At 38.8% G+C, this 13,494-nt stretch overlaps 1 protein-coding gene across 1 annotated transcript in view; it reads left to right on the top strand.

The window, feature by feature from the left end:
• Window positions 1-8,345, top strand: part of Dhc62B (Dynein heavy chain at 62B) — a 42,087-nt gene extending 33,742 nt beyond the window's left edge. Inside the window, exon 9 of the mRNA XM_065228644.1 lies at window positions 8,094-8,345. Coding sequence (XP_065084716.1) covers window positions 8,094-8,288 — 195 coding nt within the window. The 3' untranslated portion in view covers window positions 8,289-8,345. The remainder of the gene's footprint in view (window positions 1-8,093) is intronic.
• The last annotated feature ends 5,149 nt before the right edge of the window (window positions 8,346-13,494 follow it).

Below are 13,494 nucleotides of genomic sequence, written 5' to 3'. Positions count from 1 at the left end.
GCAATCAACCAACAGCCGAGATAGTAGCTGATATTCTGACACTATCACTATCACTTGTACTTCGCGTTGAGGAGGAGTGATCGAAGAAATAACTTGAAGTAGCAAGCTATGACAATTATTTTATAATTAATAAATTAATCTTGAACATTCGCTACTACCAAGCAGCCGTGTTTCTCTGACTTTAACACAAACATATAGTTTTGTACGATCTCTCGAGATCGAGATCTTGACCATATTCATGATTTAGACAAAGTTGTGCAACGGTGTAAGATCACTGTGATGTTGATAAGATCAGTTCATAATTGGTGAGCAAAAATATTTATTTACTGTAATTCATCTGACAGTAGTTATCTTAATGAATAAAACTTAGATAATAGCAACAGATACAGATTAAAAAAATATCGGTTGGTTGGAAATTGGTTCGATGTTTCTCCGAATTCAAATGCTTCTTCCACGGCGGAGAATGCACGAATCATCGCATACATTGGCTCATGGTATCCATATGCAGTCCGATGGAATCTTGGTTGTAGTAAGGATGATTGCCGCAACATCCTTTGAGGAACATGAAAGTTTAATTGTGAAAGCAGTTAAGGGCAGTTAACCTCAATAAGGTTTGTTGCATTTTTCTTCTGTCCAGGTCCAATAGCATGCATCGGTCTGCTTATGGTGGTTAATTCATTGGATCGCGCCACGGCAGGCTGCGCAAAGCCAACCTCAAAAATCTTTTCTGAACACGTTCTATTCGGAGATTTCACAATAGCTCATATGGAGACCAGACCACAGATGCATTCTCTAGCATGGGCCGAGCTAAAGAGCAATATAGTGCCTTCAAGCAGTGAGGGTCTTTGAAATCTCGTGCAATCTTCGAAATAAATCCCAGTTGACGATTCGACTTAGAGATGATCGAGGAGTAGTGAAGATTGAAGGTCAACTTTGGGTCCAAAAGAACACCAAGATCAGTCATACGTTCTACACGGTAAGAAAAAAGTACCCAAAATTGAGTTCCTTTCACTCAACACGTGGCTTCCGTGGGGCTAGGTAAAATTAAGTTAAAGAAGAAAACTCAATTTTGAGTAATCCTGATCATGAATCCACGTTGACAAAGTTGACAAAAAATAATAAAACGGAGCAGACTGGAACCGAACCATGGACATTGAGAATACGGGGCCCGTGTGTTGACCACTCGTCTATCAACGCTTGTGAAAATGAAAAGGTTAAAGGCGCATAAGAGCAACCTCAATGAAAATAAACTTATATTTGAGTTCATTTATTATTACTCAATAGTTAATTTTAACTAACGCCGCTTTTCTGATTTACTCAACGGCGGACCTCAAATGATAGAACCCAACGTTGAGTTTTTTTGAACTTAATTTTGAGTATTTTTTTCTTGCCGTGTACTCTGCGAAGCGTTACATTGTCAATCCAGTAGGCGTAAAAGATTGAACTCTTAGAGCGGTGAAACGTCATCACTGCACACTTTGGAACGCTTTTTTTTTTTTTTTTAACTCTTTATTTGTTCTAAATTCAAAATAAATTACATTTCATTTTTAACCTAGGTGCTCCAGTTACTACAGTAACTTACCAGCCTTAATTGTTAAGATATATATCTAAGTGTTTTTACATTGTTCCTGTCTTGGCAATTCAGTATTTTAAACAAGTTTTTTTAAATCTGCATGTCAGTATAACAATTGATAGCTTAAAACTAAATAACTAAAACTAAATCTTATCTAAGTATAAAGGGAATTAATCGTTGCAATTGAGGATTGTAACGATTTTTGCCGGAAATTATTAATTATTTTGTTGGACATTTGTGCTAAAGTCTCAACATTCGAAATTCTATGTACTTCGGTAGTACTGTACCAGGGAGGCAACTTCAAAATCATCTTCAGAATTTTGTTCTGAATCCTTTGAAGTGCTTTTTTCCTGGTAGTGCAACAACTAGACCATATTGGCACAGCGTAAAGCATGGCCGGTCTAAAAACTTGTTTAAATATTAGAAGTTTATTCGTCAGGCAAAGTTTGGATTTCCTGTTTATAAGAGGATACAAACATTTTATATATTTGTTACATTTGGCTTGAATGCCCTTAATGTGATCTTTAAAAGTTAATTTATGGTCAAGTATTAATCCAAGATATTTCACTTGGTTTGACCAGGAAATTGGAACTCCGTTCATAGTGACTATGTGACTACTACTAGGTTTCAAAAAGGAAGCCCTGGGCTTATGTGGAAATATTATAAGTTGAGTTTTGGAAGCGTTGGGAGAAATCTTCCATTTTTGTAAATAAGAAGAGAAAATATCTAAACTTTTCTGAAGTCTGCTGCAAATAACACGAAGACTTCTTCCTTTAGCGGAAATGCCTGTGTCATCAGCGAACAAAGATTTGTGGCAACCCTGAGGCAAATCAGGGAGGTCCGAAGTGAAAATGTTATACAATATAGGCCCAAGAATGCTACCCTGAGGAACTCCTGCTCTAACAGGTAGTCGATTAGATTTGGAATTTTGATAATTTACCTGCAGAGTTCTGTCAGTTAAATAATTTTGAACTAATTTCATAATGTAAAGTGGAAAATTAAACTTTTTCAATTTAGCAATCAAACCTTCATGCCAAACACTGTCGAATGCTTTTTCTATGTCTAGAAGAGCAACTCCAGTTGAGTGGCCTTCAGATTTGTTTGAACGAATTAAATTGGTAACTCTCAAGAGTTGATGAGTAGTTGAACGCCCATGGCGAAATCCAAACTGCTCATCTGCAAAAATTGAGTTCGTATTGATGTGAAGCATCATTCTATTCAAAATTATCTTTTCAAAAAGTTTACTTATTGAAGAAAGCAAACTTATTGGACGGTAGCTAGAAGCTTCAGCTGGATTTTTATCCGGCTTCAAAATTGGAACAAATGGAAACATCTGTTAAATAATTTTACCAAGAAAGACAAGGTACTCTCTGGGAGTTTTTTGATGAGGATATAGAAAATTCCATCATCACCTGGAGCTTTCATATTTTGAAATTTTTTAGTTATAGACCTTACTTCGTCCAAATCAGTCCCCCAGGAATCATCGAAAATATTTTCCCGAGAGAAAATATTCCGAAAATCCCGAGCAACCTGATTCTCAATAGGACTAGTAAGACCCAAACTGAAATTATGGGAACTCTCGAATTGCTTCGCAAGTTTCTGAGCTTTTTCCAAATTTGTGATCAAAATTTTACCACCTTCTTTAAGCGCTGGAATTGGCTTTTGAGGTTTTTTCAAAATTTTTGTGAGTTTCCAAAAGGGTTTGGAACTCGGGTCTAATTTAGAAACATTATTTTCAAAAGTTTTGTTCCTCAGGGCAGAGAATCGCTTTTTAATTTGTTTTTGCAAATCCCGCCAGATAACTTTCATGGCAGGATCGCGTGTTCTTTGAAATTGTCTCCTACGGACATTTTTAAGACGGATCAAGAGCTGAAGATCATCGTCTATTATAATTGAATCGAATTTAACCTCGCATTTTGGTACTGAGGCAGCTCTTGCTTCAACTATAGAAGTAGTCAGAGATTCAAGAGCATAATTAATTTCATCTTTGGTTTGCAAAGGAATGTTTAGATCGAAGTTATATTCCATAAATGTTCGATACTGCTCCCAATCAGCTCTATGGTAATTGAAAGTAGAGCTGTTGGGATTACAAATTATTTCTTGGGATATTTCAAAAGTTACTGGAAGGTGATTAGAACCGAAGTCAGCATGGGTAACCAATTGGCTACAAAGTTGACATGAATCAGTTAAGACCAAATCAATAGTGGAGGGATTTCTTGCAGAAGAAAAGCATGTTGGGCTGTTTGGATATTGAATAGTGTAATAACCTGCAGAACAATCATCAAACAGAATATTACCATTGGAATTGCTTTGAGCATTATTCCATGAGCGGTGTTTTGTATTAAAATCACCAATAATGAAGAATTTAGACCTATGACGGGTAAGTTTCTGGAGGTCACCCTTGAGAAAATTCTTTTGCTGGCCTACGCATTGGAATGGCAAATAGGCAGTTATAAACGTAAGTTGTCCAAATTTTGTTTCAACAGAAACTCCCAAAGTTTCAAAAACTTTGGTTTCAAATGAAGAAAGAATTTTGTATTTGATTCGTCTATGAATAATGATGGCAACGCCACCACAGGGTCCATCAAGACTATCATTTCTATAAACCAAGTAATTTGCGTCCTTCTTAACCTTATGGGCAGGTTTAAGGAACGTTTCAGTTATAACGGCAATATGCACGTTATGAACTCTCAAAAAGTTAAATAGCTCGTCTTCATTATCTTTAAGAGATCGAGCATTCCAATTTACAATATTTAATGCTTTAAAATCCATTACTGAATTTTAAAGTCATGACAATATTATTAGCAAATTTTACTCCAATTTGAATAGCATCAAACATGGAGTTAGATTTAAGCATATCAGAAATCATGTCAATTAATGAATTCTGTAAAAATTCCATTTTAGGGGCAGTAATGCTTCCTAAGTCAAAATTGTCAAAATTTCCATTAGAACGTTGGTTAGTATTTTGATTTCTACCCGCTGCAATAGCAGCATAGGTAGCTCCATTAACTCGCTGAACATTGTTAGCAGCGAGGGGAGTAGGTACAGATGAAACATTTGAAGCAGGGGTGATATTTGTACCTACGGGTACGAATGTAGAATTTGTTCCTCGCTGACCGTTGTTAACAGCAGAGGAATTTATACCTGGTCGGAAACGTGGAGCGTTTCCTACCTGTCGGTTAGAACGAGATTGTAGGATCGCTTTGCGAGTCTTACATTCCCAAAAATTGGATTTGTGGTTTTCACCACAATTTGAACATTTAAATTTCTTAGGATCTTCCTTCACAGGACAGTCGTCCTTTGCGTGAGAGGAATCACCACAATTCATGCATTTAGCTGGCATGTAGCAATTTTTAGTTCCGTGACCCCATCCCTGGCACTTACGGCACTGAGTGAGGTTTTGGAAATTTCCTCCAGTCTTCCTGAAGTGTTCCCACTTCACTCGAACATGGAGCATAAGGCTAGCTTTTTCTAAGGCCTTAAGGTTGTTTAGTTCACTAGACTTGAAGTGAACTAAATAAAAATCATTAGAAATCCCGTTGCGCGAATCGCCAGGACGGGATTTCATTTTCATTTTGATTACTTGGAGTGGCACAACTCCAAGTAATTTTGTAAGTTCATCTTTGATCTGATCCAGGGATTCACCACTGGGCAGTCCTTTCATGACAACCTTGAACACACGTTCAGTTTTGGTGTCGTAAGTAAAAAATTTGTGCTTCTTCTCAGTAAGATACTTGAGAAGACATTTAAATCCGTCCAAGGTTTCAGCCAATACACGGCATTCACCCCGACGTCCAATTTGTAGTGAAAACTTAACTTTCACGAAATTCAAAAGTTCCATGCGAAGAGCATGGAAATCGGTAGTGGTTATCACAATAGGGGGAATCTTTTCCTTCTTGGCATTAAGCCGGGAAAGTTTACTAGAATTTTTCTTGGATGATGGATCATTCTCATCATCCGTGAGCAAATCAAATTGATTACTCAAATTAATTTCTTCAGAAGGGGGGTCAAGAGTTTGCCCCTTTCTTTTGCGTTTAGGCGCCATGGCGGCAGTAAATTTTGTATCCAAATCGACTTCCAAGCAGATTACTATAAGAATCTGAAGGATCGAAGAGGAATTTTCCAAATCGATATCCAAGAAGGATTACCTCGGGTAGGGTCCAAACAAGGATCGAAGAGGAATAAGAGGAGTTGAACAAGGTAGAATTTTTTTACAGGTTGAGCACTGAAAAGTGCTGTTTAAATTTGTTGTAGCTTTAGGTAGTAGTAACACTTCCTTAAGCAAAAAGCAAATAGATCCGCACGGCAAGAGAGCACGATGCGGACTACACTTTGGAACGCTGATGATGAGCTTATTGCGACGGCACCAATCCACAAACAAATCTAGCAGAGCTTGAAGACGATGACAATCCTCAATCGAGTGAACTATGACGTATAGCTTAAGATCATCTGCATAATCGAGCTTGCAGTTAACTCCCAACAAAGCTGCTACATCGTTGAAGAATAACGTAAACAAATGTGGAACCAGGTTACTTCCCTGAGGTAAAGGGTGATACGGTCAAAATTTGGTCAATATCAACTTGACGTATTTCTTTCAATTTTGCATTTAAAAAACCTGAACACCCCTCATTTTGAAGGTGTGTGTGTGTAGAATGTTGCTCCTATTTTGATTTTGGAATTCACTCTTCAGTTGTCAAAATGCCGTCCAAGCAAGAAGAGCAGCGTATCAAAATTTTGCTCGCGCATCGCGAAAATCCGAGCTACTCGCACGCAAAGTTGGCAAAATCGCAAAAAGTTGCCAAATCAACCGTTACAAATGTAATTAAAGTGTTTGGGGAACGTTTGTCGACAGCCAGGAAGTCTGGATCGGGGGGAAATCGAAAACCGGAAGCCGCTGAGACGACAAAGAGAGTTGCCGGTAGTTTCAAGCGAAACCCTAACCTCTCTCTCCGAGATGCCGCAAATAAGCTGGGTGTATCGTCTACATCCGTGCATCGAGCCAAAAAACGAGCCGGACTATCGACTTACAAGAAGGTAGTGACTCCAAATCGCGATGATAAACAAAATACGACGGCCAAAGCGCGATCCCGGAAGCTGTACACGACGACGAAGTTTGACTGTGTGGTAATGGACGACGAAACCTACGTCAAAGCCGACTACAAGCAGCTTCCGAAACAGGAGTTTTATACGGCAAAAGGAAGGGGAAAGGTAGCAGATGTTTTCAAGCACATGAAACTGTCAAAGTTCGCAAAGAAATATCTGGTTTGGCAAGCCATCTGTACCTGTGGCTTGAAAAGGAGCATTTTCATAGCTTCCGGGACTGTTAACCAAGAAATTTACGTGAAAGAGTGTTTGAATAAACGTCTGCTGCCTTTCCTGAAGAAACACAATTGTTCCGTACTGTTTTGGCCGGATTTGGCATCTTGCCATTACGGTAAAAAGGCCATGGAGTGGTACGCCGCCAACAACGTGCAGGTGGTTCCCAAGGACAAGAACCCTCCCAACACGCCAGAGCTCCGCCCAATTGAGAAATACTGGGCTATTGTCAAGCGGAACCTAAAGAAGACCAAAAAAACTGCTAAGGGCGAGCAGCAGTTCAAGGCAAACTGGCTTTCTGCGGCGAAGAAGGTGGACAAGGTGGCTGTACAAAATCTGATGGCAGGGGTCAAGCGTAAGGCCCGGCAATTCAGATTTGAAAAAGCGGAAGCCTAACTGAATATTTTTCCTGAATTTTATACTAATTGAACTTGAAAAAGAAATTTAATTTGATTTTTTAAATAAACGATTTCACCGATTTACACGCGTTTTCCCTTGACCAAATTTTGACCGTATCACCCTTTACTCCAGAGGTGCTGGTAAACGTAGAAAAGACACAAGATCCTAGCCGTACTCGAAGAGTTCGTTCAGTCAAGTAGGAATGTAACCAAGACCTAAGTTGCTCAGATGCTCCTAGTCGGGAAAGCTTGCATAACAAAACCTTCTGGTCGATTTTGTCGAATGTGGCTTTCAGATCAGTATATATGACGTCGACTTTTGCCTTATCCTCCATCGCAGTGATGCATGTACTGGTGAAATCCAAAAGGTTAGTAGCCACCGACCTACCGGGAATAAATCCATGCTGGTCAATTGAAATGTAGTTCTTCGAGCGATTCAGGACAAATTCGCTCAAGATGACAGTTTGGACGCAGCCGAAAGACTGGTGATACCTCGATAGTTCCTAATATCCCGTTTATTGCCAACAGCAATGTATTTAAACACATCGGCCCAGTCTTGATCAAAAAGATACTGCAGTAATGAGACATAATAAATTTTCTTGAAGTCTAGAAGCCCTGCTCCACGTTGCAAGCTGGGTGAGATGGCCAGTCAAGTGGAGCAGGTAGCGACATCATTAAGGAAGAAGGCAGTTCTTGATTGACAATAGCATAGCATAGCATATTTTTTAACCTACTCCCTCCTACTTATTCAGTTTTTGAAAACTTTAGCCAGTGTACTTGGTTCATAATCAATTTTCCCATTTCAGCCCATCAAGAGCGCTCAACTGGAGGAAGGCAATCGCTACAAGTGCCCGGTGTACAAGACTGCCGAACGGAAGGGCACCCTTTCGACGACCGGGCATTCAACGAACTACGTCATTCCCATACTACTCGGAACTAGACTGAACAGTGCCCATTGGGTCAAGCGAAGTGTGGCACTTCTATGCCAGAATTCAGAATGAAGACTTTTTTTTGGAATCATATTTTTCAGATAAATTTACAACTACGGTTCAATTGTGAGTGAGACTTTAAAAAAAATGGCACGGTAATTGTACTTAGCAATACTTTTGACTACAGGAAGCACCTCATTTTAAAGCAACGCTACGTATTTACTACCCGTAATCGAAAATATCACATGCTCCCATTTTCTTTCCTCTGTACGGGACATAAAACCACTGCGACCAGTACTTTGATCTAGTGTAGTACATATATCCCTTGTCGTTAGTTTAGTGCGTGTCGTATTACTCAATCACTATTGAGAAGTGATGAAGTATTCGGTTTTGACATAGTTTTCATTCTTGCCTTCATCGTAAGGAATCGATTCTTACTGAATGGTCCTGCTAGTTATACCCTTCGAAGAGTTAGAGCACCCTACAAAGGCGAACCCCTTTTGTCAGTGAAAATTGGATTCCTTAACAACAAAATTAAGCCATGCATCAGAACCCTTTTTTACCTAGAGAACAACGAATAGAAGATTGGGAATCACATAGATGAAGACTAGCTAACTCATTTTTTTCCTCGTTTCAAGATCATCGGTGGGCAAGGACTAAGATGTGTTCCCTTGATTACTGAAACATCCTGTACCCCTACACACTTAGAAATAACTAACTTTACACGTTACGGAATCCATCTTTGACATAAAGGATCAGATGTAAACAAATATTTCATGTAAAATTAAGTGCTCTGAGACTGAAAAGTTCGTTACTCGACGAAAAGTCTCAGAGCACCTAAATTTACATGATTTTTTTTCTAAGTGTGTAGTTTGAAGTAGTCAGGACTACACACTTAAAAAAAATCATGTAAATTTAAGGTGCCGCCACACGGCACATTATAATTATGTGATAGTTCTCTATGACATAGCCGATTTAGATTTCTATATCATAGTTCTATGAGATTTGGGAAACCATTTTCAAAAAATATGAGCTATAACGTAATAGTAGCTACACAGACAAACAGACATAACAGATTGAATATTACTCACTGTAAAAAATCGTCGCTGAAACATTACCGCCATCTGTTGAGCTCACTGCGGTGGGCAGTACGCTGAACAGATGGCGGTAGTGTGTAAACGTCAAACGCAAGGGAATTGACTGCGCGCCACAGGTGGCGGTACTACCAACTATGATACTTTTAAATTGACCGTTAAAAACTTGTTCGATGAACAACTTGCGAGTGCTATGTCTGTTTGTCTGTGGTAGCTATGTAGTAGAAAACTATGACGTAGTGCTATAAAATAGAATTTTCGAGCGTACACACGATTGAATTTTTTGTGCATTTATATTCACTTAATGAACCGGTGCGAATCATAAAAAAATAATTGCAGGAAGCAAAAATGGGTACTTCCGATAGCTTTAGAAAAAAAAGAAAAGAAGAAGAAGTCGTACAATCTGGATTGCTCGGCGTGGAGGCTTCGTAATCGAGACTAATCTTCTGATGAAGTTGGGCGATGAAGATCCTGAATACTACCGTAATTTTGTCAGAATGACAAAGCAGTATTTTGTTTATGTTTTGGAGAAAGTTTTACCGGTTATTACCAAGCAGGATTACAATATGCCCAAAGCTGTAACTCCAAATTTTAAAATTATGATTAAATGAGATAGTTACACATCCTTGATTTATTGGTTTCGCTTGTGAAGATCGACTATAAGCAAAATAATAACAGAGACAGTGGATGCTATTTATGTGACATTGAAGGTGAATTCTTAAAGGTAAATTTAAAGTTAAGTAATGGTAAGTATCATGAAAGAATACCACTGAAGCTTGTTTTTTTTTAAAATCCAATAAAGTAAAGTCTCCTACAGTACGGTTAATTGAAACCTCACTACAGGAACCGGCATTAACGAATACAAGTACCATATCCGAAGTGATTTGAGATTTGGGCGTAATTGTATTTGTAAACAAACAGGTCAATCACTGATTTCTCGTGAATAAAAGCTCAATCTTATAAACAAACTATACCAAATGATAGAAGAATCATACTTCTACCTCACAGTGTTATTAGTTTTCAAAATTGAGCTTTTATTCGCGAGAAATCGGCGATTTACGTGTTTGTTTACAAATACAATTACTCCGGATATGAGATTATAGCTAATTGGGGCAAACTCTTATTGTACTGTAATTTGAAGAGATAACTTCCTGGCAGTGCTGAGATTTGTTATTGCCATTGACAGACTTTCGCGCGATATTGACAACATTGTTTTTCACATAGTCACTGATAGACATGATCCTCAAAAAATCCTTCGTCAAAATCTCATTCATTTTTTCTTCAATGACAAAGATTCACCTGGTAACAAAAAGTGAGGTGAAGTGACAGTGAAGTGATGGTGAAGTGACAATTTTTACCTCGGATGAGGTGAGTCTCTGTGCAAATCAAATGGAGAGTCATCACACCTCACACATCGCGCAGAATAGGCCTACTAGGATCAGTTTCATGAATTGACCACTTTTACGGATGTTCCGGATCTTCCACAGGACCAATCTTGTGACTTGCCGGAAACTGACTCTTCCCAAAAGGTGGCCATCTATCTGATTAACAACTTCATCAAAGACATCAGGAAGTTATCTCTACAAATTGCCGTACAATTAGCTCAAATCCCATATGGTACATGTATTTGTTAATGCCGGATCAACCGTATTATAGTAATTCGGCAAGAACGAATCCGTACTATAAGAATCTTGAGTGTAAGTATTTCAGATGCCGTCAACGGAAGAGGAGTGGCTTAAAATTGCCCAGGGATTCGAAGAAAAATGACAATTCCCGAATTGTGCAGGAACGTTCGATAGACAGCACGTCAACATAAAAGCCCCTGCAAACAGTGTCAGCGACTACTTCAATTACAAAAAGCAATTCAGCATCGTTCTGATGGCGTTGGTAGACGCTGAATACTAATTCACCTATGTCAATATAGGAGCAAAAGGCCGGATCAGTGACGGCGGGGTATTTGCTGACTGCTCATTCGCCAAATCGTTGTATAGGAATGAGCTACATCTCCCATCGCCGAGACCACTTTTCCAGAGGACCACACCCTGCCATACGTAATTTATAGGAACCGGTAACAACGAATTCACATAGTATATGGGATTAGAGCTAATTGGGACCAAACACTGATTGTACGGCAATTTAAAGAGATAACTTTCTGTTGTCTTTGGAGAAATAAGAAACAGTCAGTTTCCGGTAGGACACAAGTCTGGTCCTGTGGCAGATGTGGAATATCAATAAAAGTGGAAGATCCGGAAAAGTGCTCAATTCATAAAACTGATCCTAGAGTTCCGCGGTTTTTTAGAAGCCACTCATAGACATCTCATCAGAATGAATTCAGAGTTGTGTTAAGAATATGGACCCTGGGGACTACGGGATGGTCCACCGGAAGATCCGGATCATCCGTAAAAGTGGTCAATTCATGAAACTGATCCTAAAGCTCCGCGTATTTTTCAGAACCACTCATAGACGTCTTATCAGAATTAATTCAAAGTTGTGACCAGAATATAGACACTGGTGACCACGGGACTCATTAGAATAAAATAGAAGTTTTGACCGGAAAATGGACCCTTGGGACTGTAGCATGAGAACAAACCCATAGCTAATTTACATACATATCCCACAGGCAGCAAATTATAATTACGCTTAAAGAAGCACACCTTCAGTGTCTCTACTTCAGTCTCTCTACTCGTTACCACTTTTTACCTCGCACAGCGAAACCCGTACCGGCCGCAGTGCTTTATGTTTATTAGGCGAAAAAAACCCAATTTTGTAAAACTGCAAAGGATGCATTTATTGATGTCGCCCCAGCTGTCTCATAGGAAAACTGTATTCGATAACCCCTATAAATAAGAAACGCTGAAATATACGAACAGGATTATTCGTTCTGAGCTCGACCCAACCGGAGGTTCTCCGATCTTGGCCAAACGACTACTCTGAACAAAGTAATAAGTATTTCTTACTCCTACGGGTTAAGACCTGTAGGTTGGCAAAGAAAGCCCAGGCATGAAGTCTACACGATTCTTTTGAAACTACAACGAAGCGTAGTTTAGGACCACGAGATAGTTCACGATTAGGTTCGCTTTTTTTCAAAATCACTCATTGGCATCTTATCAGAATCAATTTGAAGTTATGACCAGAACTTTTACCCTGGGGACCAAAGTCGTATTTAGGAAGACAAAAATATTTGCGACCAAACCATCACTTTTAGGTACATAGTGTCTTGCGGAAAGTTTCTTCGTATTTTTTGGCCAATATTTTTATGTTAGGGAAATTAGGGTGGTCGACAAAATTGGTGAATTCCAAGAACTCCGTATTGTTCGAAAACTCTCATAGACGTCTTATAATTATGAATTCGGAGTTATGATCGGAAAATAAACCCTGGAGACCATGAATGCTCCTCTGGAAGATTATAGACGTCTCTTCAGAATGAACTCGGAGTTGTGATTGGAAAATAGACCCCAGGGTCCATTGGATGGTCCTCCGGAATATCCGGAACATCCGTTAAAGTGGATTGTGCAAGAAAATTGATCTCAGCACTCGATGGTTTTTAGAACTGCTCATGGACATTATTTTTCAATTTATTATCATGGATGATTTCTAGGTGGTATTTAAGTGTTTAATAACTTCTAGGCACTTTTAATGGAATTTTTGAATATTATTCCTTGGAATTCTTGGATTTCTTTCTCTTGACTTCTTGGAGATCATTCTTTGGAACTACAAGTTAACGAGTGACTATCTTTAATGTTTATAATTTTAATTCATCACATCAAAATTGAATCAATAAGCCATCTTATTGCGTTATTATTCATATTAATTTATGAGTGGTTACAAAAAACCGCGGAGCTCTAGGATCAGTTTTATGAATTAACCAGTTTTACGGATGTTCCAGATCTTTTAGTGGACCATCCCGTGGTCCCCATTATAAATTTTCTGGTCAAAATTCCGATTTGATTGTGATAAGACGTTTATGAGTGATTTCTAAAAAACCGTGGAGCTCTACTACCAGTTTCATGAATTGGTCACTTTTACTTATGTTCCGGATATATAAGTGGTCCATCCCGTGGTCTCCAGCATCCCTTCACTGGTCAAAACTCCAAATTCATTTTAATAAGATGTCTATGAGTGGTTTCTAAAAAAACACGGAGCTCTAGGATCAGTTTCATGAATTGACCACTTTTACGGATGTT

Source organism: Ochlerotatus camptorhynchus, unplaced genomic scaffold (assembly GCF_037179485.1).
Source record: "Ochlerotatus camptorhynchus isolate MF236.1 unplaced genomic scaffold, CSIRO-AGI_Acam_v1.1 ptg000299l, whole genome shotgun sequence".
In the NCBI taxonomy this organism is placed as follows: Eukaryota; Metazoa; Arthropoda; class Insecta; order Diptera; family Culicidae; genus Ochlerotatus; species Ochlerotatus camptorhynchus.
Note: the sequence above shows the minus strand (reverse complement) of the source record. Positions and strands in the feature narration are given on the sequence as shown.